The sequence below is a fragment of the Girardinichthys multiradiatus genome, chromosome 8 (genome assembly GCF_021462225.1).
Source record: "Girardinichthys multiradiatus isolate DD_20200921_A chromosome 8, DD_fGirMul_XY1, whole genome shotgun sequence".
Classification (NCBI taxonomy): Eukaryota; Metazoa; Chordata; class Actinopteri; order Cyprinodontiformes; family Goodeidae; genus Girardinichthys; species Girardinichthys multiradiatus.
The window spans coordinates 13,744,184-13,770,713 of NC_061801.1; the positions used below are offsets into that span (position 1 = coordinate 13,744,184).

At 38.1% G+C, this 26,530-nt stretch overlaps 1 protein-coding gene across 2 annotated transcripts in view; it reads left to right on the plus strand.

Moving 5' to 3' along the window:
* The first annotated feature begins 9,765 nt into the window (after nt 1-9,765).
* The window catches only part of col5a1 (procollagen, type V, alpha 1), a 102,664-nt gene continuing 85,899 nt past the window's right edge, over nt 9,766-26,530 (plus strand). Inside the window, exon 1 of one of the 2 annotated variants that reach the window (XM_047372697.1) lies at nt 9,766-10,262. In XM_047372697.1, coding sequence (XP_047228653.1) covers nt 10,163-10,262 — 100 coding nt within the window. In that variant the 5' untranslated portion in view covers nt 9,766-10,162. The remainder of the gene's footprint in view (nt 10,263-26,530) is intronic. The other variant, XM_047372696.1, reaches the window with a different exon arrangement.

The window sequence follows — 26,530 nt, forward strand, 5'->3', positions numbered from 1 at the left end:
ATTTTAATATTTCCCTAATAATATTTCCCTTAAATATTACTGTACTAAATAAAGGGATCTAATAAAACACTATTGAGAAAATTATGTAGAAGGTTGTTTTTTTTCAGCAAATTATTCCTTAAGATATTATTTGTTTTAAATAATGATTCATCTGATCTTGCATTGTGAATGGTTGTTTAAAGGTATACCAATTATTGCCTAAGTTGGTTCCAAGACTAACTTAACTTCATTTCCAGATTCCTCAAGATAATTCTTGGTTCTCAGACATACATAACATTGAATGGTAATGTTTGATTCACTTGTTCAAATTGCAATAATATTGCATGCCCCACTTTTCAGTTTTTGATTTGTTAAAAAAGTTTGACACGTCCAATAAATTTCATTCCACTTCACGATTGTGATATCTTTATGTTTGAAGCCTGAAATGTTGCAAAAGGCTGAAAAGTTCAAGGGGGCCGAATACTTTCGCAAGGCACTGTATATGTTCAAGTCCTGTATGTTTTTGGGATATGGCCTGATAACCTTATCCTGCTTTGAACCTCTCTAGAAACTCATCCCTGACTTGTCGGGAGGCCTGAGTTCACTAAATGTTGGTACATAGTTACAACTCTCTGTTTGTGTCCTTGTAGGTTTTTTGTTGGTTTTGGTCTAAATTGTAAGATACTTGAGTACTGATGTAGGTTTAATTTTGGCTGCTGTGGATTTCTAGTAACCTGAAAATAAGCTAGCTGTCTTGCAACAGTTTGGAAACTAGGCAATTTCAGTATCAGTCAGTAAAAAGGTTTAATGTGGTATAATTTTATTTCCTAAAATTGTCCAAACTATTTGGAAATCTTGTGCATGTAATCTTATTCAGTTGCTCCATTGTTTGCTCATAAAATCTCCATAATGACTATGCAATATTCTTTTGGCAGCTATCATTTTAATTACAAACATCTAAGGAGCTACTGGCAAAGACTCAGGGCTTCAGAGCTATTTCATTTGACATCCTGAGAATGACAATGAGTTACTTTAATTTTGGGTGACAGTAAGGTTATGTATTGTATTAGATCTGCTTATGCCTTTAACCCCAGCCCTGACACCTTATCAGTGTAGATTTGGGCTTTCAAAACCTAGATCATTGATCAACAACTTCCTGTTTCAGACACTGGATCCTCTCTTTGTCACAAGGAGTTCTTTTGATGAAAGATCAAAGTCAAAAAGACATGAAACACACCCATCGTTATTGCAGTGTCAGACCAGTGAACTTGTTTTTGATTAAAAGGCAAATTCAAACACAAGGCAATGGTTTACAAAATATTCTTTTATGAACGTTTATGAATTGTATAGATAAAAAGAATGACACCATCTCTTCTTTCTCCTTATATCTGAGCTCCGAACTGTTGTAGGTCATTGTCTAAAATTTAATCACTGGACATACAGCAGAAAAAAGTTTAACTTTCAAAGGAGAAACATTTGCTCACTATGAGAACATGAAGGCCAGACTAAAGATTGCCACAGAGAACGTAGAGACCAGTAGCAAGTATTTGGAAGCCAGAACAGAGGACATGGTTGTGTGAGCCAAATACAGGTCCTTCTCAAAATATTAGCATATTGTGATAAAGTTCATTATTTTCCATAATGTCATGATGAAAATTTAACATTCATATATTTTAGATTCATTGCACACTAACTGAAATATTTCAGGTCTTTTATTGTCTTAATACGGATGATTTTGGCCTACAGCTCATGAAAACCCAAAATTCCTATCTCACAAAATTAGCATATCATTAAAAGGGTCTCTAAACGAGCTATGAACCTAATCATCTGAATCAACAAGTTAACTCTAAACACCTGCAAAAGATTCCTGAGGCCTTTAAAACTCCCAGCCTGGTTCATCACTCAAAACCCCAATCATGGGTAAGACTGCCGACCTGGCTGCTGTCCAGAAGGCCACTATTGACACCCTCAAGCAAGAGGGTAAGGCACAGAAAGAAATTTCTGAACGAATAGGCTGTTCCCAGAGTGCTGAATCAAGGCACCTCCATGGGAAGTCTGTGGGAAGGAAAAAGTGTGGCAGAAAACGCTGCACAACGAGAAGAGGTGACTGGACCCTGAGGAAGATTGTGGAGAAGGGCCGATTCCAGACCTTGGAGAACCTGCGGAAGCAGTGGACTGAGTCTGGATTAGAAACATCCAGAGCCACCGTGCACAGGCGTGTGCAGGAAATGGGCTACAGGTGCCGCATTCCCCAGGTCAAGCCACTTTTGAACCAGAAACAGCGGCAGAAGCGCCTGACCTGGGCTACAGAGAAGCAGCACTGGACTGTTGCTCAGTGGTCCAAAGTACTTTTTTCGGTTGAAAGCAAATTCTGCATGTCATTCGGAAATCAAGGTGCCAGAGTCTGGAGGAAGACTGGGGAGAAGGAAATGCCAAAATGCCAGAAGTTCAGTGTCAAGTACCCACAGTCAGTGATGGTCTGGGGTGCCGTGTCAGCTGCTGGTGTTGGTCCACTGTGTTTTATCAAGGGCAGGGTCAATGCAGCTACCTATCAGGAGATTTTGGAGCACTTCATGCTTCCATCTGCTGAAAAGCTTTATGGAGATGAAGATTTCATTTTTCAGCACGACCTGGCACCTGCTCACAGTGCCAAAACCACTGGTAAATGGTTTACTGACCATGGTATCACTGTGCTCAATTGGCCTGCCAACTCTCCTGACCTGAACCCCATAGAGAATCTGTGGGATATTGTGAAGAGAACGTTGAGAGACTCAAGACCCAACACTCTGGATGAGCTAAAGGCCGCTATCGAAGCATCCTGGGCCTCCATAAGACCTCAGCAGTGCCACAGGCTGATTGCCTCCATGCCACGCCGCATTGAAGCAGTCATTTCTGCCAAAGGATTCCCGACCAAGTATTGAGTGCATAACTGTACATGATTATTTGAAGGTTGACGTTTTTTGTATTAAAAACACTTTTCTTTTATTGGTTGGATGAAATATGCTAATTTTGTGAGATAGGAATTTTGGGTTTTCATGAGCTGTATGCCAAAATCATCCGTATTAAGACAATAAAAGACCTGAAATATTTCAGTTAGTGTGCAATGAATCTAAAATATATCAATGTTAAATTTTCATCATTACATTATGGAAAATAATGAACTTTATCACAATATGCTAATATTTTGAGAAGGACCTGTACACCATTCCAGAAACTTTACATCAAACCAACAATGAAGCATAGACCTAGAAGAGTCGAGGTGTTGGGAGGCCTTGCTGCAGCAGGACCTGGCATGTTCACCATCATAGAATCCACCATAAAAGCTACTGATTATCAGAGGGTGCTTGAGGAAAATGTGAGTACATCTGTAAAGAAATTCAATTCAGTTCAATTCAGTTTTATTTATATAGCGCCAATTCACAACACATGTCGTCTCAAGGCACTTCACAAAGGGTTTGAAATGGTGCGGGGTTGTTGGGGAGGTTAGAATAAACTACTGAGTGTTAGAGTTTGGCCATTTTAGAATGGCCTATGTGTAGGGGTACTGAGTAAAATAATAAACTGATAAAGTTTGTCCATCTAGAGCCACCTGGTGGGCATTTTTATACTAAAAACCACAAGGATTGGGGGCACCTCTCTGTGTCAGACTGATTATGAACCATTGGAAAAGAAAAGGGATCGCACAGGTAGCAGAAATGGAGGGTGTGTTTGCACCTCAACCATAACTGAGCCAGTTTAGGCTAAACCTGATTCCCCCTAACTCCATCCAACGGGGAGGGAGGAAGGCAGAGGTACAAACAATTGGCGAGTGTTGGTTCCTGTTGCATTATGTGAAAGGTGGGTAACTTTAAAATGGGCTAAGTCAATTCAATCGAATCAAACAGATTTCAAGTCAGGTACATACATTCCAATTAATCCTAACTACCGAACAGTGCAGTCAAAATCAGTTATTTATTCATATTGGTTAAAAGTTTTTCTATGTTAGGAAACCCAGCAGATTGCATCCAGTCAGTGACTTGTAGCATTCACTCCTCCTGGATGAGCATGTAGCGACAGTAGACAGTCACTGGCGTTCACTTTGCAGCAATTCCTCATACTGAGCATGCATGCAGCAACAGTGGAGAGGAAAACTCCCTTTCAACAGGAATAAACCTCCACCAGAACCAGGCTCAGTGTGATCAGCCATCTGCCACGACCAACTGGGGGTTTGAGAGAACAGAGCAGAAACAGACAAAGAACACAGATTCACTGATCCAGAAGTACTAATTATGGAAAGGAAAAGTAAATGTTAATGGATGTAGTTCTTTAAGTGGTTTCATCTAGGAAGAAAAAACAGATAAACTCTGAGCCAGTTTTGTCTAGGAGACAAATAGGGTTAAACACTGAAAAACTGGGCCAAATGTGTCATCGGTAGAAGGTGAGCATTAAGTTGTTGCCAGCAGAAGCTTGGACGATGCCCCCTTCCAGGAAGGTGTCACAGGTAGACACAGAGTCAGGCCAGGTGTAGCTTCTAGGAAGAGAATAGAGGGAGAACATAAAGTTAAAAGATGAAATAACAGTAAATAATGCAAAATTGGAGAGTAGTATGAGAATGTAGCAGATAGAATGAAAGTGGTCATTATGTCCTCCAGCAGCTTAAGCCTATAGCAGCAAAACTACAGAGATAGCTCAGGATAACCTAAGCCACTCTAACTAGAAACTTTATCAAAAAGGAAGGTTTTCAGCCTAGCCTTAAAAGTAGACAGGGTGTCTGCCTCACAGACTAAAACTTGGAGCTGGTTCCACAGGAGAGGAGCCTGATAACTAAAGGATCTGCCTCACATTCTACTTCTAGAGACTCTAGGAACCGCCAATAAACCTGCAGTCTGAGAACAAAGTTCTCTGTTAGAAATATATGGAACAATCAGATCTCTGATGTATGATAGATCTTGATTGTTAAGGACTTTATATGTGAGAAGGATAATTTTAAATTCTGTTCTGGATTTAACAGGGAGCCAATGAAGGGAAGCTAATATAGGAGAAATATAATCTCTCTTTTTAATTTTCATCAGAACTCTTGCTGAAGCATTTTGAATCAGCTGAAGGCTTTTAACTACATTTTGTGGATATCCTGATAGTAAGGAATTACAATAGTCCAGCCTTGAAGTAACAAATGCATGGACTAGGTTTTCAGTGTCACTCCTGGATAGGAAATATTAATTTGGGAATTTAAATGACATGTCCTGGTCAAAATTAACACCAAGGTTTTTTTACTTTATGACCGGAGGTTAATTTAATGCCATCCAGGTTAAGTGATTGACTAAGCAGTTTCTTTTTCAAAGACTCCGGTCCAAAGACGGCAACTTCTGTCTTGTCTGAATTTAGAAGCAGAAAATTTAAAGTCATCGATGTTGTTATGTCTTCAAGACATGCTTGTAGTCTATTGAACTGGTTGGGCTCATCAGGATTTATGGATAAGTAAAGCTGAGTATCATCAGCGTAACAGTGAAAATGTATCCTGTGCTACTTGATAATTTTACCTATTGGAAGCATATACACTGCTCAAAAAAATAAAGGGAACACTCAAATAACACATCCTAGATCTGAATGAATGAAATATTCTCATTGAATACTTTGTTCTGTACCAAGTTGAATGTGCTGACAACAAAATCACACAAAAATAATCAATGGAAATCAAATTTATTAACCAATGGAGGCCTGGTTTTGGAGTCACACACAAAATTAAAGTGGAAAAACAAACTACAAGCTGATCCAACTTTGATGTAATGTCTTTAAAACAAGTCAAAATGAGGCTCAGTATTGTGTGTTGTGGCCTCCACGTGCCTGTATGACCTCCCTACAACGCCTGGGCATGGTCTTGATGAGATGGCGGATGGTCTCCAGAGGGATCTCCTCCCAGACCTGTACTAAAGCATCCGCCAACTCCTGGACAGTCTATGGTGTAACGTGACGTTGGTGGATGGAGCAAGACATGATGTCCCAGATGTGCTCAATCGGATTCAGGTCTGGGGAACGGGCGGGCCAGTCCATAGCTTCAATGTCTTCATCTTGCAGGAACTGCTGACACACTCCAGCCACAAGGTCTAGCATTGTCCTGCATTAGGAGGAACCCAGGGCCAACCGCACCAGCATGTGGTCTCACAAGGGGTCTGAGGATCTCATCTCGGTACCTAATGGCAGTCATGCTATCTCTGAGAGCCGTGCGGCACTCCAAATAAATGACTGTTAGGTTAACTGTTCTCTAATTTTTTCCCTAAGGGATGAGTGTACGTCATTGTTTGTCCTGTGTATCTCTGTGCTACCCTGGGATGAACTGGAGACCTGTCCAGGGTGTACCCCACCTCTCACCAATTGACTGCTGAAGATACACACAAGGCCCTCCAAAGACAAGTGGGTAAGGACGATGAATGGATTTTATGTTGGGAGGAAATATCAATAATTTGTCCACTAAGTTGAACGTTATATTTTATCTAAAACTTGTATCATTGCTATGACTATATGTTTCACAATAATTTAACACCAGCAATTGTTTAGCAGTAAACACAAAATAAATCTTGGGGTTATTATACTTTACAGTTTTTGTTAGCACACAATTTTTGTTGTAGATTAGTTCAATTCTGGGACTTACTTAAAATGTGTTTTTGTTATACAGTGCCTTGCGAAAGTATTCGGCCCCCTTGTACTTTTCAACCTTTTGCCACATTTCAGGCTTCAAACATAAAGATATAAAATTCAAATTTTTTGTGAAGAATCAACAACAAGTGGGACGCAATCATGAAGTGGAATGAAATTTATTGGATGTGTCAAACGTTTTTAACAAATAAAAAACTGAAAAGTGAGGTGTGCAATATTATTCGGCCCCTTTACTTTCAGTGCAGCAAACTCACTCCAGAAGTTCAGTGAGGATGTCTGAATGATCCAATGTTGTCCCAAATGACTGATGATGATAAATTGAGTCCACCTGTGTGTAATCAAGTCTCCGTATAAATGCACCTGCTCTGTGATAGTCTCAGGGTTCTGTTCAAAGCACAGAGAGCATCACGAAGACCAAGGAACACACCAGGCAGGTCCGAGATACTGTTGTGGCGAAGTTTAAAGCCGGATTTGGATACAAAAAGATTTCCCAAGCTTTAAACATCCCAAGGAGCACTGTGCAAGCAATCATATTGAAATGGAAGGAGTATCAGACCACTGCAAATCTACCAAGACCCGGCCGTCCCTCTAAACTCTCATCTCGAACAAGGAGAAGACTGATCAGAGATGCAGCCAAGAGGCTCATGATCACTCTGGATGAACTGCAGAGATCTACAGCTGAGGTGAGAGAGTCTGTCCATAGGACAACAATCAGTCGTACACTGCACAAATCTGGCCTTTATGGAAGAGTGGAAAGAAGAAAGCCATTTCTCAAAGATATTCATAAAAAGTCTCGTTTAAAGTTTGCCACAAGCCACCTGGGAGACACACCAAACATGTGGAAGAAGGTGCTCTGGTCAGATGAAAACAAAATCGAACTGTTTGGCCGCAATGCAAAACGATATGTTTGGTGTAAAAGCAACACAGCTCATCACCCTGAACACACCATCCCCACTGTCAAACATGGTGGTGGCAGCATCATGGTTTGGGTCTGCTTTTCGTCAGGATGGACAGGGAAGATGGTCAAAATTGATGGGAAGATGGATGGGGCGAAATACAGGACCATTCTGGAAGAAAACCTGTTGGAGTCTGCAAGAGACCTGAGACTGGGACGGAGATTTATCTTCCAACAAGACAATGATCCAAAACATAAAGCCAAATCTACAATGGAATGGTTCACAAATAAACGTATCCAGGTATTGGAATGGCCAAGTCAAAGTCCAGACCTGAATACAATCGAGAATCTGTGGAAAGTGCTGAAGACTGCTGTTCACAAACGCTCTCCATCCAACCTCACTGAGCGCGAGCTGTTTTGCAAGGAAGAATGGGCAAGAATTTCAGTCTCTCGAGGTGCAAAACTGATAGAGACAAACCCCAAGCAACTTGCAGCTATTATTGCAGCAAAGGTTGGCGCTACAAAGTATTAACACAAGGGGGCCGAATAATATTGCACGCCCCACTTTTCAGTTTTTGATTTATTAAACAAGTTTGACACATTCAATAAATTTCATTCCACTTCACGATTGTGTCCCACCTGTTGTTGATTCTTCACAAAAAATTTGAATTTAATATCTTTATGTTTGAAACCTGAAATGTGGCAAGAGGTTGAAAAGTTCAAGGGGGCGGAATACTTTCGCAAGGCACTATATTTTGAGGCCAGAGTACAGAACATAGCATACAGACCTATAAAGAAGATAATAAACATAAAATCCAAGTGAAATGAGAATGTTGCTAGTTTTATGGATGACATTTTTTACTTATTAATAATCAAATTATTTGTGTGGGTTTCATAATTGACATATGTACTGTTTTCTGAGATGTAAAAATTTGCTTACGGCACTTTTAAAGAAACCTAAGATAACTTACCTTGAATAATTGTTTTATTTTAACCAGTTTTTTTTCCACAGCTAAACACAAATATGACCCCAAAGTTCTGATAGCATCATAGTCAACTCAAGCAAGTAATTTAATATATATATATTTTTAATTTGTCAAAATCTAAATTACGAAAAAAGAAAGTTTGCTTAAAACAATATAGTTAATACAAGAAAACTGTTTTTGAATACAGTTAATTGATAGAATTAAGTGGGTAAAACCTTCAATAAGTTATAAAAACTTATTTTTAAGATGGACTGTTGGGTTTTAAAACGTGATGTGATTTAACAACGTCCTTAAATAGAAAACACATTTTTAGCAACTGGCATAATAAACTTAACTTATTTGCAGTAGATGATTGAATTGAATTGTGTGTAATTGCATTTTAATCCATCTATGTGACTGGACTGAATAGACTATATATTTCTATAGTTTATTAATGTGTCTTGAAAAGTGCCTTTAAATGACTTTTGTTGTGAGTTGATGATATATAAATAATCTTAACTGAATTAAACTGAATTGGAGAGGGTCTATAAGATGTCAGTAAGTTAAGAAAAAAAGTAAAAACAAATAGCAAATTCTTAAAATAACCATTAAAACAGCAAATATGAAGAAAATTATCATTAATATGCACTCAAATGGTCTAAAGTTTTTGCAAATCTTTAACTGGCTTTTAAGTCAGTGTAGAAGAATCCAGTTCAGACTTGTAGTGTTTTATATTTTGAACTAGAGATCAAATACGGTCAACATGGCCTTCGGGTTTAGAACTCAATAGGATTCTCAAATCAGACACCAACGTCAATGTTATTAGCCAGTTGTATTGTATAGCCCCATTCCAACAATTTGAATCCTCGTGGGCTGGACATCACGTTTAGCAATAAAACATTATGACAAATATATGTTTTCCCCAAGTACCCCGTCGTCCCTTTCAGAATGGTGCCCTGGGCTGTGAGCCACGTCTGTGCCCACCTGTTTCTAATAAAGAACTCTACTGAGTCCCTGAGATTCCTACCAAGCATTGAGAATTGCAGCAAAATGAAGATTAAATTCCCTCCAGTTGTATAGGCTTTAAATGGTCTCCAACGCAGTTTGGATTTCCCGCTTTAATCCCCCTCTCAGAGAATGAAAAAAGAGAAAAAATGAATCCACAGTGTGTGAGAATTGGAGGCGTGAAAGTTTCCTCTCAACTTTTCCTTCCTCCCGGCGGCCAATAACAGGCGCCGGCTTTAATAAGCGAACTCCTCTGATTTGTCTGAGTCTGCTGTCCGGGACGTGAGTGACAGCTCGGTCGGAGGGATGTTAGACTTTTTTCCCCCCTCAGCTTTGGCCCCCTCTGACTTGACAGGACTCTGCGTGACGCGACTGAAACAAGGGGGCCACACTTGAGCTCGCAGACGCAGCGGTGCGGGACAGTTCAGAAGAGCAGAGAGGAGAGGAGCAGTGCGGGGAGATAGACGGAGCTCACCCGTCAACCAGCTGGAGGAACCCACACTTACAAACCCCCTTATGGCTGCTTAAGACATACCGATACACCCCCCCTCCCCCTTTTTCTCTCTTTCTCTGGGACTTCTTTGGGCTTCTACTTTTTTTTTGTCGTGACGAGAAGTTGTTGCAAGTCTAATTAAGTTGCTCCTAGTTGAAGTGAATCCACTTGCTGTGGACGGCGCAGGCGGTCATGGATACCCATATAAGATGGAAAGATAAACGGAGAATAAGGGACGCCCAGATCACTTTAGCGGTGATTCTGCTTTTTGTCACGTCGCATGCAAGTTCAGGTAAGATGCAGCGGCTGTAGGATGTGTGGGGATCCACTCTGGAAAAAGTTTTTCCCCTCAGTGGGTAACTGATGAGTGCCCCTCCTCCTGTGTTAGTGTCTAAACTTATTCCGCTTGCAGGATCAGGGACTATGCAACTTTTCATAGTGTAAAATGCCTTCTTTTGTGATGTTTGGAAAGCCTTGTTTTTTTTAGGAAGGCTTCTGATGATTTTGTTGCTTATTGCAGTGGCGCCTTCGAGGGGGAAACAAACGGGGCATGGGCCACCCCTGCATATTTACTGGCCCCTTGTATGAATAATATTTTTATAAATACATATTAAGACAAGGGAGAAGGGGCTTTAATTATTTGCAAAACATGTTTATTAATTGTTTGTTAATTCATTTACACTTATGTACCTTTTCCGTTTTATAGGGTGCCACTTTTGACTTTTCACCTCTACCTGGAACAAAAGGATATAAAACTCGTGGCTTTTAGTTTTTGTGTGCCATCCCAACATTATCAGCGGCCACCATATGGCTACCCCTTTCAGAACTTTCTACAGGTCCCCCTTTTTATTCTCTTTATTTTCTGCAGTTGAGTGCAGAATAATTACAGGGCGAACCTCAACAATGTATTCATGATCCTAATCATTTCTCATGGGGGAATTTTCAAATGCTCCATATTTTCACTTTTTTCGCAGACGTTTTGCAAGAATAATTTCTGTGGTGCACTACAAGAAAGTTCAGCGAGGCATTTACTGCTAAACAGATGGGAAGGATGGGTACAGTTTTTATACGAGGGAGGGGCTGTAGTTCCTCTGAAGTGGTAGGGTGGAGCAGCTTGAAGGGCTCTAACACCAGGACACTGTTTTTAAAGTGCAGGGGTCCCCTCTTTACTAGTGATGTTATATGACAGAGTTCACATATATTTATGTAAAAAAAAATAACATTTCATATAGAAATGACTTGAAGCTCAGATTCTTGATGCACCATTATGGAAAAGGTGAGGTTTAACAGTCCCTGCAGTATAAGAGGTCAAGAAGTCAGGCTTGGGTCTGGCCTATATGTATTATTAGCATCTTAAAATGGCCTGGCATTGCTGGTGGTCTGCTGTAATGTTCCGACACAAGCCTTTAAGCTGAACAGGTGGCTTCTTCCGAATGTTTTACACAGAAAGTGTCCAACATTGTGCTGAGTTTGTGAATTCGTACAGTCAAAATAAGTTTAGGATCTGTTCACAGCAGAGAGGAAGGCTGTCTGTGTGTTTTGGCTCATTAATAATGTGAAGGACGTACTGTTGTCTGTTCAGTTTCTTCAAATGAGATAATATTGTGAAATCATGATATTTGGATTTGGGTAACTTTCCTTTGACCAAAGAAGAGTTGGAGCTGGATGTTGATGGTGCAGGCTGGATAAAAACCATCTGTTAAAACTGACTCGTGTAAGGGGTCTTCAGGGTACCGGTACGCTTCCTGAAACCTGAAGCTGACATATGACAAATGAGAAATACTTAATGACTGAGTGATAGTAACATACCATCTACATGGAAAACCTGTGTAAACTAATTATTTCCTTTATCTAAGGTTTGACTATCATTCAGCTGTTTTGCTCTTTGGCTTTGTACAGTACGATGTTGGTAATCTTAAAACATTGTAACACTGTAACAGCAGAAAACAAACATTATTGTTTAAATATATATTGTTTTCACTCTCAATGCAAACGAAGTATAAATATGGGCAATTAGCTATAGTAGACTTCTTTTCACCCCTAATTAACTGCTTCTTAGCCTCCAGGCTAAGCTTCAGTACATTTCCTTCAAAATGCCTTCACAGATACACAATAAAGGCATTATATGAGACATAGTACCTCGACACTATTACTATACTACTGCTTGAGAATGTTGACATTTACAATAAACATTATGGTGAAACAAAGCATGTTTTTATTATATGCATTTCATGTTGATCGTAAATATGTGCTTGAATAAGATGTTATTTGCATTATCACAGCACTTTAATGAAAAACAAGAGTCAAAGTGGCAATGCATGTTGGTTAACAGTGTTGCTTCACAGCAAGATCTTTAGTTCAACTCACGGCTGTGCTGGTCTTTCTGTGGGTAGCTGGCATGCCCTTCCAGTTTATGCTTTCTGGTTGCCACTAAAAAATATGCATGTTAGGTTAATTAGAGATTCTGAATGGAAGGAATAACCATATGAGGACATTGTGATTAGTTGCATATCCCTTATTGTTGGACCTCTGGTGGACTGGTGACATTTTGCTTCAGTCTCCTTTGACCTAGAACAGAATAAAGGACATGGAAAGTAAATCATTTTACTAAATAAGATGAGTATTTTTTTTAACATAAAAACATTGTAAATAGGGCACTGGTGTCAGATTGTCAAAGTTGTTTTTAAAATCAAATTCAAAAGAGAAATAGTGAAGCCAACTATATAATAGGCTTGATTTTACACCATTGTATAAAATAACTTTGTTACCTTCTCATCATATTGTATGTTAATGTTTAGTATTTAATTTTATATAGACTGCAATTTAACTATTTAGTTTACATGCTCCAGTAAACTAAATAATCTTTTTTTTTAAAGCTAAGTTTGTTGTAATTTGCCATTACTTGAAGCATCTTATTGAATTAAAATCTGGATTGTTCATCTTTGTCAGACAAAAAGTAATTATGCTCCAATTATTTGGAGCATAATGTCTGCTGTCTTTAATAATGGAAGTTAAGGATTTTTTTACCCTCCAAACATTTAGGAAATATTTCACTTGCATAGATATTGTATGTCTAAATTTAGACTATAGAAAGATGTTGAAAGTCAAACTTGGCTAGCCCATTAGATGTGGCCCACATTCCTCCCCAACAACCTAAACAACTTTTTAACCACATGTAGACATCAATAAACTTCTTCATGTTAATTTCTTTTCAACTCTAACGTTTCAACCACAATTACATGTTGTGTAGATGTTAAGAAAATTTTACTTGGGGGAAGGGAAATAGATACTTCTGGGATTACCCCTCTGTGCTCACTTGCTAGCTGCTAACTATTCCCTGTGAGAAATTATTTTCAACAACTAGCACGTAGACTTGAGCTTTTTTCATATAAAACTAGATATTTGTAGTCAATGAAGTAAAAAGAAATTGGTAATCGTGGTTGTCCAACTGGTACAAAGAAGTCTTTATCATTAGGTATATATTTATTTAGCTAAAGGAGACCTTCTAGTTTAGTTATTCTGCTGGTGGTCCGATTTTTAGAAGTTAAGGCAGTTAAAGGTATCTTTGAGAGCTTAAAAGAAAAATAATGACTTTTAACCAAAAAGGTTTTGAACCAAGCTAAAGGAAACTTGCAATGTGTACATTAAAAGTATATATAAAATGTGTCTATAGTTTGTTGACATAATGTTTGCTGAGTTTTACACATATCTGTTAATGGCAACAAAATGCGGGCTATGCAAGTGAAAGTCCACTGCTAATTTAAAAGAGGCGATTTTGTTTTGCCATTAGCATGAAAACATTAAGGCCATGTGATGAGTATAAATAATATCAGGCCTGTAAGTTACTGAGGCAAAGAAGGTGAGGAAAGGTCAGAGTTCAAAGGTGACAGTTAGACCTTCAATGTTGTCTGTCAGGTTTAGCTTTTTATTTTTATTCATATTTTGATAAGAAAAAGTATTCTTTCTCTAGGGACCATTTTTTTCTTGTTTCAATAAATTTCCCATGACTGTACTACAGGAAGTGAGACTAAGATATAGAGTGAGCTTGCATTTAATGAAAAGAAGCTGCACAGTAGTATGTTGAGGAACTTCGAAGTCGTTTATCCAACCTTATCATTTGCCTTAGATATCGTCTGTCCAGGATGTGGCAAGATATTGTTTTAAATTCCTGCAACCAGACATGTTTCCTCTGGATTTCAGTTGATTTGCTTTCATCAATCAATGTTTTTTTAAGAAAAACTACTTATTTTTACTAAATAGGTCTTAATTCAGTCAGTCAGTCATTTTCTACCGCTTATTCCATAGTGGGTCGCGGGGGAGCTGGTGCCTATCTCCAGCAGTCTATGGGCGAGAGGCAGGGTACACCTTGGACACGATAGGTCTTAATTGATTAACCAAATGTATTTTTAATGATCTTTGTACACAGTAGGAAATGCACACTGGACCAGAACCTAGTCTTCAGAAATACTAAAATAACATTCTTTGAATACCTTGTGCTAATGAAAACAAGACTGTATTTTAGCCATACCCATAGGTGTTAAATGGCAGCAATTGAGGAGCAACTTCTTTGGGAAAATTAAAAAAAGAATTCAGGAAATAGGAGTTATGCTATAAACTCCAATGTGTTTAATCCTAATGTAAGTTTAAAAGGGATAAACAGAAGACCTTGCTGTTTCTCTGAGCGCCTTCCCATCTGGATTCAATAAGTTCCATTGTGCTGTCTGCTAAGCCCTCCAAAAAGCCAAAGAAATGTCTTCCAGATGTTTTCCTCCCGTTCTTGGTTGAACAGGGGAACCATGAAAAAAAAAAACACTGTTGCATTTTCTTTCAAGAGAAAATATGCCATTATGTGTTGGTTTTAGAGAAAATTTCCAATCAAATAACACTGACACACTTGTAGAGGGGTTTAGGAGTATAATAGCAGCATATGCCTTCTATTTACCCAGTTTTGTACTCATACAACCAGGGTCATTAAAAGGTTCTTTTTGTTTATATGGGTCAACGTTTTGGCAGGGTTAAAGGTCTGCTGCAGTTGGTTTGCAGCTCGTTTTCATCTAGAGTTGTTTTGTATCTGGACAGCTCTACTTCAAAAGGAAATTTTATGGTTTGGTCAATTCTGCCCTTTGGCGTCAGATTTTTCATGAAGCCAGAGACAAAAATGTTCAGAGAAGATGATCCAGGACAAAATGATCTCATGGTTTTCTTGGTGTTTTATGTTCAATGCCAGCAGTTGGTGTTCCTGGAGCATGCTACCAAACTAGGCTCATCATGATTTATAAAATGATGCTCAATAGTGTCTGTCACTTCATAAGAATGATGAAAGGGTAAATATCCATTTATATAGTTTTTATCATCCAATGGAAAGTAAATAATTCTGGTTTTATTCAGAAATTTTATGGAACGTAATAGCAGATAGTAACAGCAATATTTACTAGGATACAATATTCACATGCTCAAAGGAGTGGGCAGAAATTTAAAATCAGATTAACCCATTCCACCAATAAGTGCAACATATTGAATGTTGAAGGAGAGACCAGGTTTGGAGGGTCATCTTTCAGTATGTTTAGCCATCTTTTCTCATCTAACTCAGATTCGTAAAATGGGATTTAGCTCTGCTTGTTCCTACTTAGCATCTATTAGCTCTCCTGAGGTCATGCCCGACAATATTAGATAAGTGGCAATGAGAGAAAGTGCCTTCTTGTGTGAGCCTATTGCCTTGGCGCTGAGGAATGAATCTGGGGCTCCGTGGGGAGGCAGTGATCCTGCAAGTGCCACTTCAAGCCTATAAATGCAGGCTTTGTGGAAAAAGGATGCTGCAAATCAGCATTAATGCCTGATAATGACATGGCAGATAAAATATGCAGGGCAAGTCTTTGACCCAGTGTTGGAATTAAGGAGATCCTTTGTGTGGCACAATCAGTGCATTACTTGCCATATCCTGTTGCAGATTATCATCACATCTCATTAATGTGAGGGGCTAATTAATTGTAAATTAGTTATTTCAAAGCTCTCATAGAGCAGAGTGTTTGGTTTTTAGTGATTTGCAAAATTTCTCAATATACAATTCTTCTCCAAACAAAGAGTCTGCATAAAACACAGAAAGATCAGTCCAAGCTGCAAATTACAAGAATAATTTATACTTTAGTTTTCAAGCAAGTGGAAAAATTTGGAGACAGTGTTGGTTTGAAAACATCCGTGATGTAAAGGTTTGCTTTGCTACTTTGTGATGCAACCTCACACACTTGTGTTTGGAATTTATTAATATGCTCTGTTGCTGAATGTTGCGCATGGCAGAGTGAGGATCCACATCTGGTCCAGACCTACAAGCTGTGCACTCACTTTAGCTGTGAAACAGTACTTTTCTCTGTAATGGTTATTATAATCATTGACCATGGAAAGCAATGCATGACTCATCCCTTCCAGCCCTATTCCCCCTGATCCGGCCAGAGCATAGCCACAACTTTGGTAGCAGAAAACTGAGTATAAGCACTTTCCCTGTGAGAAGGAACAATGGTTTCTGGTCAGTCATGAAACTTAAATGACGTCATATGTACTCTATTTTAAATTTATTATGTGATGAAATAAGTTGAAGTTGTAATGAAAGGACAGATATTGCAGGACATGGTTTGCCCATTCAGCAGTGTTTTGTTTTTCTCCAGGAATCTTAATAATTTTGGTTTTGTTGCATCAAGGGCCTGAACTAGAGTATTACCGGACCACCAGTATGTGTTTAAGGCTTTAAGAGATGGCAGAACAAACCACTGAATATTGACAGACTTGTGTCTGGAATGCAAAAAACCTTTTGCACTTTTTGTACTCTCTACAATCTAATGTCCTACAAGATGGAACGTAAGTGCTGAAGGTTGAGTAGCTGTATTGATAAAACCCAGTGCGATCAAGGCATGAAATCCAGGGATAAAACACATGCAAACTGGAAACCAATTATGAGTAGACTTAAAGGACACAGTGAGGATCATAAAAAGAAATTAGAAGACCATGGAGCATATAAGGTTTGCCGCAATGTCAGGAGTTCCATACTATATGTCATGTGAATATAGACTGCTGTATTGAATATACAACTTTGCTTTACCCAGTTATGGTTAACCATGTAATAACACAAAGGAGTTTTGCTACGATACAACGGCTTAGTGTTTTCCTTAAGGATGATCAGCTTGTTCTGACCAAAAGGATTTGTGCTTTATATACTCCACTTCTTGCAACTATTTTTAGATTTTTAGCCATGGCTAGACGACTTAACTCTATTTAGAGGAAAGAACCGTCTAGAAATCTGTTGTTTGGGGAACTTGAGAAAGGGAAATAAATTCTTCGACCGTTTGAGCTACTGTTTGTCTGGCCTGGCTTGGGAGCTGTGGCTAGGTTACCACCTCTTGTTTATTTTGTGGGTCTTTCCAGTACAGTTGAGGAATCTCTTTAGTGCTGTCAGCTGCCCACTTAACGTTTGTACCTCTAACACTGTCCTGGATCTCTGCTTGAGGGCTCAGCGGGAGCTTGTTGCCAGACTGTGCCTGGAGGTTGAGTACTAGAACATTGGGGATGTTTTCATTACAGTGAAGAGAAGTTTCAGTTCTCATGCTGCCCACCTTTCATACTTCTTGACAGTGGTTTCTGTGCTGGGGTGGGCTCTTATGCTGCCTGTGTTCTCATCATCAGATGTTGGAAATTCCTTGTTCACAGTTGATGGAGGTCTTCAGTGGATGGACACTCACCTTCTGAACCGATGACCGGGGCTTCTCTGATGGCGTGGACTCTTATGCTATAGCCCTTGTAAAGTAGTTATTCTCTCAATGACTACCATTCAAGAGGGATGTCCTAGAGGTTTGCTGTAAGGAGGGTTAGCTGCTGGACTGCACTTGGAGGTTGCATTAGGGCACTGTAGTTGACTACATTATTAAATAAAATAACTGAATGGAGAATAAGTTAATGGTATGTGTTGGGGCAGCTGAATTTTGGCAATTTCTTGTCAGTGGTAATCTAGTCAATGATAGTAATCAGATTTAAATGTATCACACTGACAAAATTATCTTCACAAAGTGTGCCGTACCCTATTTTATAGATTTGCTGATTTCGATCATTACAACACAAACATCTGTGCAACTTGTTATAACATCATGGGTTCTCAGACAACTGTTTAGTTAACATGGAACAAAACAGAAGGGGAAGTAACAGTTTGTCAAGACAGGTACAAGAAACAAGATGAAACACAAGAAAACAATAAGCAAAGAAAAAAAACATGAAAAATAAAAGGAAAACAATCACAATTACTTGGCTTTGTCAGTGAGTTGAACTCTTATATTAAAATGCTAGGCAAAAATAAATATTTTTAACTACCTTCAGATTGTTCTTTCGTCTCTAAACCTAACATGTCGTTTTAGACATAAAGTAGCAGACTTTGATGGGAATCAATTCAATTCAATTCAGTTTTATTTATATAGCACCAGTTCACAACACGTCGTCTCAAGGCACTTCACAAAGGTTTGGAATGGTGCGGGGTTGTTGGGAAGGTTAGAATAAACTACTGAGTGTTAGAGTTTTGCCATTTTAGAATGGGCTATGTGTAAGGGTACTAAGTAAAATAATAAACTGATAAAGTTTGTCCATCTAGAGCCCACTGGTGGCCATTGTTATATTATAAACCTCAACCATAACTGAGCTGGTTTAGGCTAAACCTGACTCCCCGTTACTCCATCCAACAGGGAGGGAGGAAGGCAGAGGTAAAAATAATTGGCGTGAGTGTTGTTTCCTGTTGCATTGTGCGAAAGGTGGATAAAATGGGCTAAGTCAATTCAATCGAATCATACAAATTTCAAGTCAGGTACATACATTCCAATTAATCCTAACTATTGAACAGTGCAGTCAGATTCAGTTATTTATTCATATTGGTTAAAACGTTTTTCTATCTAAGGAAATCCAGCAGATTGCATCCAGTCAGTGACTTGTAGCATTCACTCCTCCTGGATGAGCATGTAGAGACACTAGACAGTCACTGGCGTTGACTTTGCAGCAATCCCTCATACTGAGCATGCATCTTTTTTAATTCTTTTTAGACCTAAGACCTCATTATTAATGATGCACAGTAAGCTCATTTGGCCAAATTTTCAAAATTTGAGTGAATTCTCTTTTTAATGAACTTAGTAAAGCAACATAAATGGCCACCAAAACAATTGAATGAACACAATTCTTATATTATTTACAGTCCTACTGAGTTAATTACAATATTACTGAGAACTTCATTTGTTTCAGTAATTAAATTCACTGGGTGAAACACATTATATAGATGAATTACATAAAGACTGATGTATATTTTTGTCTATGCTAATTGTGCTATTTATTGGACATTTTAATGTTTTGTTTTGTTGGCTGTTTGTTGTGATTAGCAGCTTTCCCTTGTCCAGAAATAATTTCTCCCATCGAGGACAAATCTTAAATCTTAAATCTTGAATCAAGCCTTTATTTCAGTTAATTACGATGATTTCCTTCTTACAGTTAATGAAAACACAACATTTGAGATTATTTTTGTTTGTTTTTAATTAGTACTATGAATTTGAAAGTAGTGTTTGATTGACTGACTTCCACTTTTTATTGTTTGTGGACTTTCCCTGAAGGTATTTAATTGATCTTGGAACAGTCAGTGGGTAGCTGGTTTGGTTGATTTATTGTATGATTCAGGCATAGTAGCAGGATCTTATTTGCACATTAACTTCTGTTCTCCCACAGGGTTGATGTTGCTCATGTGAAACACCAGTTAAAGTGTCAGGAGCAGATAAATTTATGCTTGACTCGGCTGTCACTTGAACTATGCCGTGTTATTTGGCACCTAATGACATCCCAAGTTATTTTGTTCAATTTTGAATATAGGTGTGTAGAGAACCACTGATAATAGACAACAAATACTCAGTTTTTTGCTTTCTTTCTCCCTCTTTTTAATTCCTTTATTTCAGAAATGATTGACAAGGTTACCTTTTAATCTTGAAATTAGTCCACAAATGACTTTGACTTTCTCTCTGAAGCATGTAGTCTTCTAAATGAAATATTACCCTGTAAAATATATTTTGGAAAGGTTACATAAAAAACAATTATATACTCATTATATGTATATCACTTCAGTTTCTACAGTCATTACTAGTTGAAAGACATATGTTTGCAATAAAAATGAAACAATCAGCTTAAAGCAACTGGACAAATCCCTCATACCACATGGTAATAATTACCATTCAATTTTTACTGTACCTGTCAAAACTACACATTTTGCTACTTTATATATTTTACTTTTCAGTGTGGAACCACAAATAATTCACCATAATATACATTTAGGAAAGTATCAACTACTCCTATACTGAACAATTACGTTTGTAAAATAGAACAGTAAAACTTATGATAAACACTGGCTTTATATCTGATTTGATCGCTGCTTTCTCTCATTAGTATGAGCTAAATATTATTTTTTTAACTGAGCCCATGTAAATCTTTTTACTTTACCACAATATTGTCATAAACATTTAAGAATGTTTCTGAAATTCCAATGACAGGAATATTTCTGGCTTTTAAATCAATTTTAGGATTTATCTTACATGTTAATGTTAAAATGAATTCAATTAACAGCATTTTTTGTTGTTTTTGTTGTAGCCTAAAATCTAATTAATGATCTTTTTCTTACCAACTTCGAAATTTTAAAATGTTTACATCTACACTACACAGAATAATATCTTCATGCAAATGTGTTTTTTTTACAATGAATTTCAGGCAATAACAGCTACTGGTAATTCACTTGACATTCATTTGACCAGGTCAAAGGCAGCCACTAAGAAAGTTTTATTTTCTGCAGTTGTGTGCTTATTTGTTAAGTACAGTGTACATTTATCATCTTAATACAGTGCAGGAAAAAGGAAATTATTGGCTTTACTTGTGCCAGTGTTAGATAGATTCACAAAATAGAAACGTCTTATTAGTGTGCAGGAATTCTTCTATGTAGATTTCTTTTTATTGTTTCTTTTCAGCACATTTCCCATGGAATAATAATTTAGTGTTGCAGGCTCCCTTTTGTCATAATTTCTTAAAGTGTCAGCCATTAAAGCCATATTTGCAGTTGGAGTCTGAAAGCTTTGGAAGATACAGATAAAACAGGAAGCAAAAAAATACATTTGAGGGTGGTTATTAAAAAACAGAAGTTAATGAAACTGGGGAAAAAAAAGCAGAAATAGTATGGGAGAAACACAGATACCGAGGCAGAGATAACAGTAATCACATATGTGCCTCAAAATTACTATGCTTGTACTTTTTTTTTGCAGTGAAATGAGCATTCTGAGGTGAACCGTGGAATCAGTTTTTCCATCTCAGTCTGTGGAGGGAGGCAGGCAGTGATTTATCTGCACTGCTGTGTGCTGCAGCATAAAGACAGTGAAGTAAACCATCTGGTATTCCCACTGTTAAAGCAATAAGAGGCCGCTAAGTGCACAGAATCTCAGAATACACCAGAGAAGCTCTGGTCAGAAAAACTTTTCAGGTGTGTATGCAGGTAATTCAATTGTCTTTGAGTATAAGCTCAAATGCTTTGTGCAGGACTCTTTGTTTGCTCTTTTCTTTGTGTTTTGTGAGTTTTTGGTGCACATGCAGACAGATCTCACATGACTAAATACTTCCCCTGTCTCTTGGAACCTGGTGTTTTTTTCAATGTCCAGCTCTGGGTTGAGGTCACCTACCCAGTGTTCTGTAGCTTCTAGAAAGGCAGATAAATCAAGTCTAGACTGGTGATGTGTCAAGTTAACTACAGACTTTTTTTGTTAATGCATTAAACACCTTCTTTTTTGCTGTCACAATGCATTTTTGTTCCAGTGCTTGCTGTTGCAGATCCTTAGACAATAGTTGTTTAATTGGGCTAAATTACTGTAAGTGTTGTTTATTAATGTTTGCATGTTTACTTAAGCTATTAGCTAGAATAAACTTATTATAAAACCAGAATCCTGTTGCATTTAGCTGTGCAACAGGATTTATTTGCATTTATCTAATAAAGACTTTATCCTCAGAGACCTTGGACTGTATTTCAATAAAAATAAAATTATATGTTTATAGTAATTTCAGACTTATTAACAAAAACAGGGTTTTGATAAGATCTCCTTCACAATGCAATACGATAGCTCTGTGTTCTCCATGAGAGTTTAAAAGTTCAAAGTCTGTTAATTATGACAGATTTATAAACTGAAACAAATGTATCTTTCAGCCGCCTATATCTCTTTCTTTCGGTCATGACCCAAAGTTCATGGCCACAGGTGAGGGTAGGAACGTAGACCGACCAGTAAATCGAGAGCTGAGCCGAAAGGCACAGCTCTCGATTTACTGGCACTAGGATCTTTCCTTGACCTTATCACAGTCTGCAGAATTCTTGTATGAGAGGTTTCTGTGCCTTCATCATCAGTTTCAGTCGTTAAGTGAAGGAAACAACACCATTAGTATTTTTATGAACATATCAGCAGCATGAGAGGAGACAAATGATCCGTTTACTAAGTATGTTGCTGCTGAGTGTTTCATCCTGACAGTAACTGTTTTCCAGTGCATAACTCTATTTGCATATTTCAGCAACTGCAGTCAGAAGGAATCATGCACACAAAATCTGTGCATTGTTTGCAGATATTTGTGAGCCAGTCATACCAAGGTTCTAAGGCCTTAAGTTTAGTTTAACATGTCAATGCGTACAGATTATTATGTGCAGGGGTCCTGTGCTTGATATGATGTGTTTGGCACGGAGAGAGCGGTTTGCTAATAACTAATATCTTCAACCGTTAAATTGTTGTTCGCTGGGCTCATTGTGTAAAGGACTGCTATAGCTTACCCTCACACGTCCTCCAGCTTGTACCCACTTCAGTTTGATACTCTTCTATTCCTCTGGCACTCTTCTTTCACTCTGAGTCTTACCTGTTGTAAGACTGAGCAGCAGTCAAGGCTGTTGTGTTTGTGTCATATATAAATCACATCATGTTACTTTTTCAGACTGCGGAGCTGCCTTGCCATTGACGATTTTGGACATATTGAGATTGTACTCAGTTATAATGTAAAACGAATCAAACTTTGTACAGACAATCACACATAATGGGCGCTCAGAGGATGTCCCAGAATCCATGCAAAGACAATGCATGTTAAGGTTGTTTTTTAACATTGTTAATCTAGTGTTAAGGAGCGTAAACATACGACGTTTTGTTTTTAGCATGTTATATTGGATAATGAGTGGCTTGAAAAATAATTGTTATACAAGGCAAGACCGGCAGGTAGGATTACATTTCTTTTACTGTGGCAACTAGTGTGTCAACCAGTTGAGAGAGGCTGCTTCAAGCTTCATAAAGAAAGTTGAGTTTGATTGTTCTGCTCAGTTCTGTTGTATAAAGATAATTACAATTTCATTTTTTTATTAAATAGCCAGTTTACGAAATTAGTTGGCCATTTGTGATTATTAAAGCTCACTCAAATGTGGAAAAAGAAAATACATATATTTTAATGAGGATTACACATTAGCACTTCCTTATAGATGTGATCATGTTAAATGATCATATTCTAAAATATTCTGAATGCGATTTAGGTTTTTTGATGTTAACTTTAGGTAATTGCATAGCAATAGCTTCCTTTTTACTTGTTTATGGTTCTGTACTGGATTGTATTTACTCATGTGTTAATTTACTAATGTGCTCAGTCTAGCATATTCACAATTCGTGCAGTATAATTCCCCTGTCTGGTCACATGAAACCCAGCAGGAACTAAACGGTCGTAGGTGTGTCTGATTTCAAGGTTTTTGTTTGCAAATTTTTGATCCAACAACTCGAGGCTTTAGAATTTTGCACTTTTTTATTGTGAAATCTGCTTTAATTTGTAAAACAAAAAAACCAAAAAAATGTTGCTTCCTCTTTTTAAGGTCACAGAGCCCTGCTGTAAACAATTTAAGTAAGGGCCCTAATTGTAACTTGCCACACGCACAGCAGGGCTCCAACATTACAACAGCTGGCTTGAGGTTTTATAACAAAATCAGGTGAAATACTGAAAAAAAAAAAACAGCTCATTCTCCCTCCCTGTCTGTGATGCAGTCTAGGAGGGGGAAGTCTCTCATCTTGGCGTTCTTGCATTCGGCTATGCTGGTTTCCAAGACAGGCAGGGTCCTCTTTATGGCTACTAATTACTCCATGTCCTCAGGCCTAGGTCAAGCATGTGCCTGAGAGTCAGCCCTCACCTCGGGAAGTGGTGATGAAGGAGGAGAAAAGAGGGCAGTCCGAAATTGAAGAATGTTAATCCCCCCCATCCCACCCCCCATTAAAAAGGTCATCATGCACTGGTTCTGCACCTCTCCTGCTGTCAAATAAAATGGTGCTGTCTGGAGTCACTGCGACTTTGTTTGTGGGGGTGGGGTTAATGGGTGGGGTGGTGTATGTATGTGTATGTGTGTGTGTGTGTGTGTGTGTGCGTTTGTAAAAATTGAGGGTTGATGAATGCTTAGAAAATGGATCCACAACAGTCTTGGCATTGAGCCGTAAATGGGATTAGGAAGCTGGCACTCAAGCTCCTGTTCACTTACAGACTGGATAAAAGAGTTACAATAAAGTCAGATTGGGAAAGGAAGATATTTATAATCCCAAAAAATAAAGTATACTTTTGTCAGCAGGTGGTTTAATGTAATGTTTGTAGTATTTTGATCTGACTGTTTTCTTGTGCTAAAACCTTTTTTCAACCAGTATCTGACAAAAAAGTCCAATAACAGTGTAAAAAAATTTAAAATTCAAAGAAATACTTGGTGGCAAATTTCTAGGTATTATATGCAAAGTTTTCATGTCATATTACTACTTTTTCTGTAAATACTGCAGGACCAACTAAGTTTTAAAGTTTTCTTGCAAGAGAAAACTGACATAGTTGAGTTTTGTGCCTTTTATCACATAAAAAAGGAGAAATCCTGAATTTGTCCTCTTTTTTGATCAATTTTACGATCCATGTAGTAATTTGACATTGGATTTCAGTGGCGTTATTTTTTTTGAAACTGCTGTGTAAAGGCATTTTCTGTTTTGCAAAGATCCTAGCTTAATGAAGCATCACAGCCTTCTGAACCATGGCTCCAGTCTGTTGATAAAAGCCAAGTATTGTCAGCATAAGAAGCAAAGTATAAAAATAAAAAAAGAAAGAAAACTATTTACTACTACAGTGATCAAGCTTTTCCTAGCATAATGCTGATTTCTGGTTGTCCTCTAGGTCTGATCTGCCCATTCTGATTTTAACTAATTATGATTTTTTTATTCTGGGAACTAAAACAGTGCAGAATAGACAAAGATGTGCTGCAGGTTTATCTTATTTTATTTTTATTGAACCCACAAAAATTGCTTCAACATGCATGTTGTTGGTTGATGCAATTACATACCTAAACTGGTGGGGTGGTTAGTTTAGTGCGTTTAATGAATAGGAATATCCTCTTCCACACCCACATATTTTTCAGTATTTGACCTGCTACAAACTGATCAGAGCCAATAAAAGATAAATTGGCAAATTTTGATACACTGTTAACAGTTCTTTTTGCATTTTGTTTTATTTTTGTGTGAAAATAGTGTTAAATGTGTGGCAGACTTGCAAAGAGTGAATGTACACACGTATAAACAGTTTGTGTGTACTTGAGGCGAACCTCCCTTTTGGATATGAGCGGCTGTGGTCAAGGTGAAAATTATTTTAGCATCCACTTCCAGAGGTGTTGATTGCTCAAGGGACCTGCCTCATCAAGTTGGTAAACAACTTAGTTTAACAGGTGGGATTAAGCCCCAAACCTGCATCTTTGGATGTGGTCAGGAGAGATTCCCCTGCCGGGTCAACTGCCGGTGACAGAAATCTGTGAATGAAGGAGACTCTGAGAAAGTTGAAATGAGGGAAAGGAGTGGAAGTGATAATGTTTGCTTTTGCACATTTCTGAAGTGCCAGGCTGGGTTTTAGGTTGTTTTTTTTTTCTCTTTGAAGCATTTCTTTGTGAAAAAGAAAAACATCTTCTTTCTCTCTGAGCAGTTTTGGGAGTTATTTTATTTTGCATTTGGCGTGAGGACAAAATATAGCGTTTGCCATCTTTCTTTAGCATTTTATTGTAGACTAACTAGAGTTGCGCAAATCAAGCTTTTACTGCCCAACAATGCTTTGCTAATTTCTTTGAAGTCTCACCTGTTGATTCCGAGGACAATAGCGAATACAATCATAAACTCTGTTTTATTCAACTAAATTATTCTATTAAATTTCACAATTATTAACCATTAAAGCAAACATCCACTGACCTGTCAATCACTAATACAAGCCAAAACTAGAGAATTTTGACTCATTGAAAAATTGGTGGTTGACTCCTGAATAGAAATTTTATCGTGCGTTACCTTCCGAGGTTTTGTGAGAGCAGAGGAAACGTTGACATTGGATTTCGTTAGTGGGAGTGCTGATGGCTATTCATTCGAGTTGCCACCTTGCTGTTTGCTGTTTAACATACAAGGCTCCCTTAGCTTGCCAACTGTAGTCTTGAAACATCATTACATTGGCAAAAGTGAAGGGTGGTGC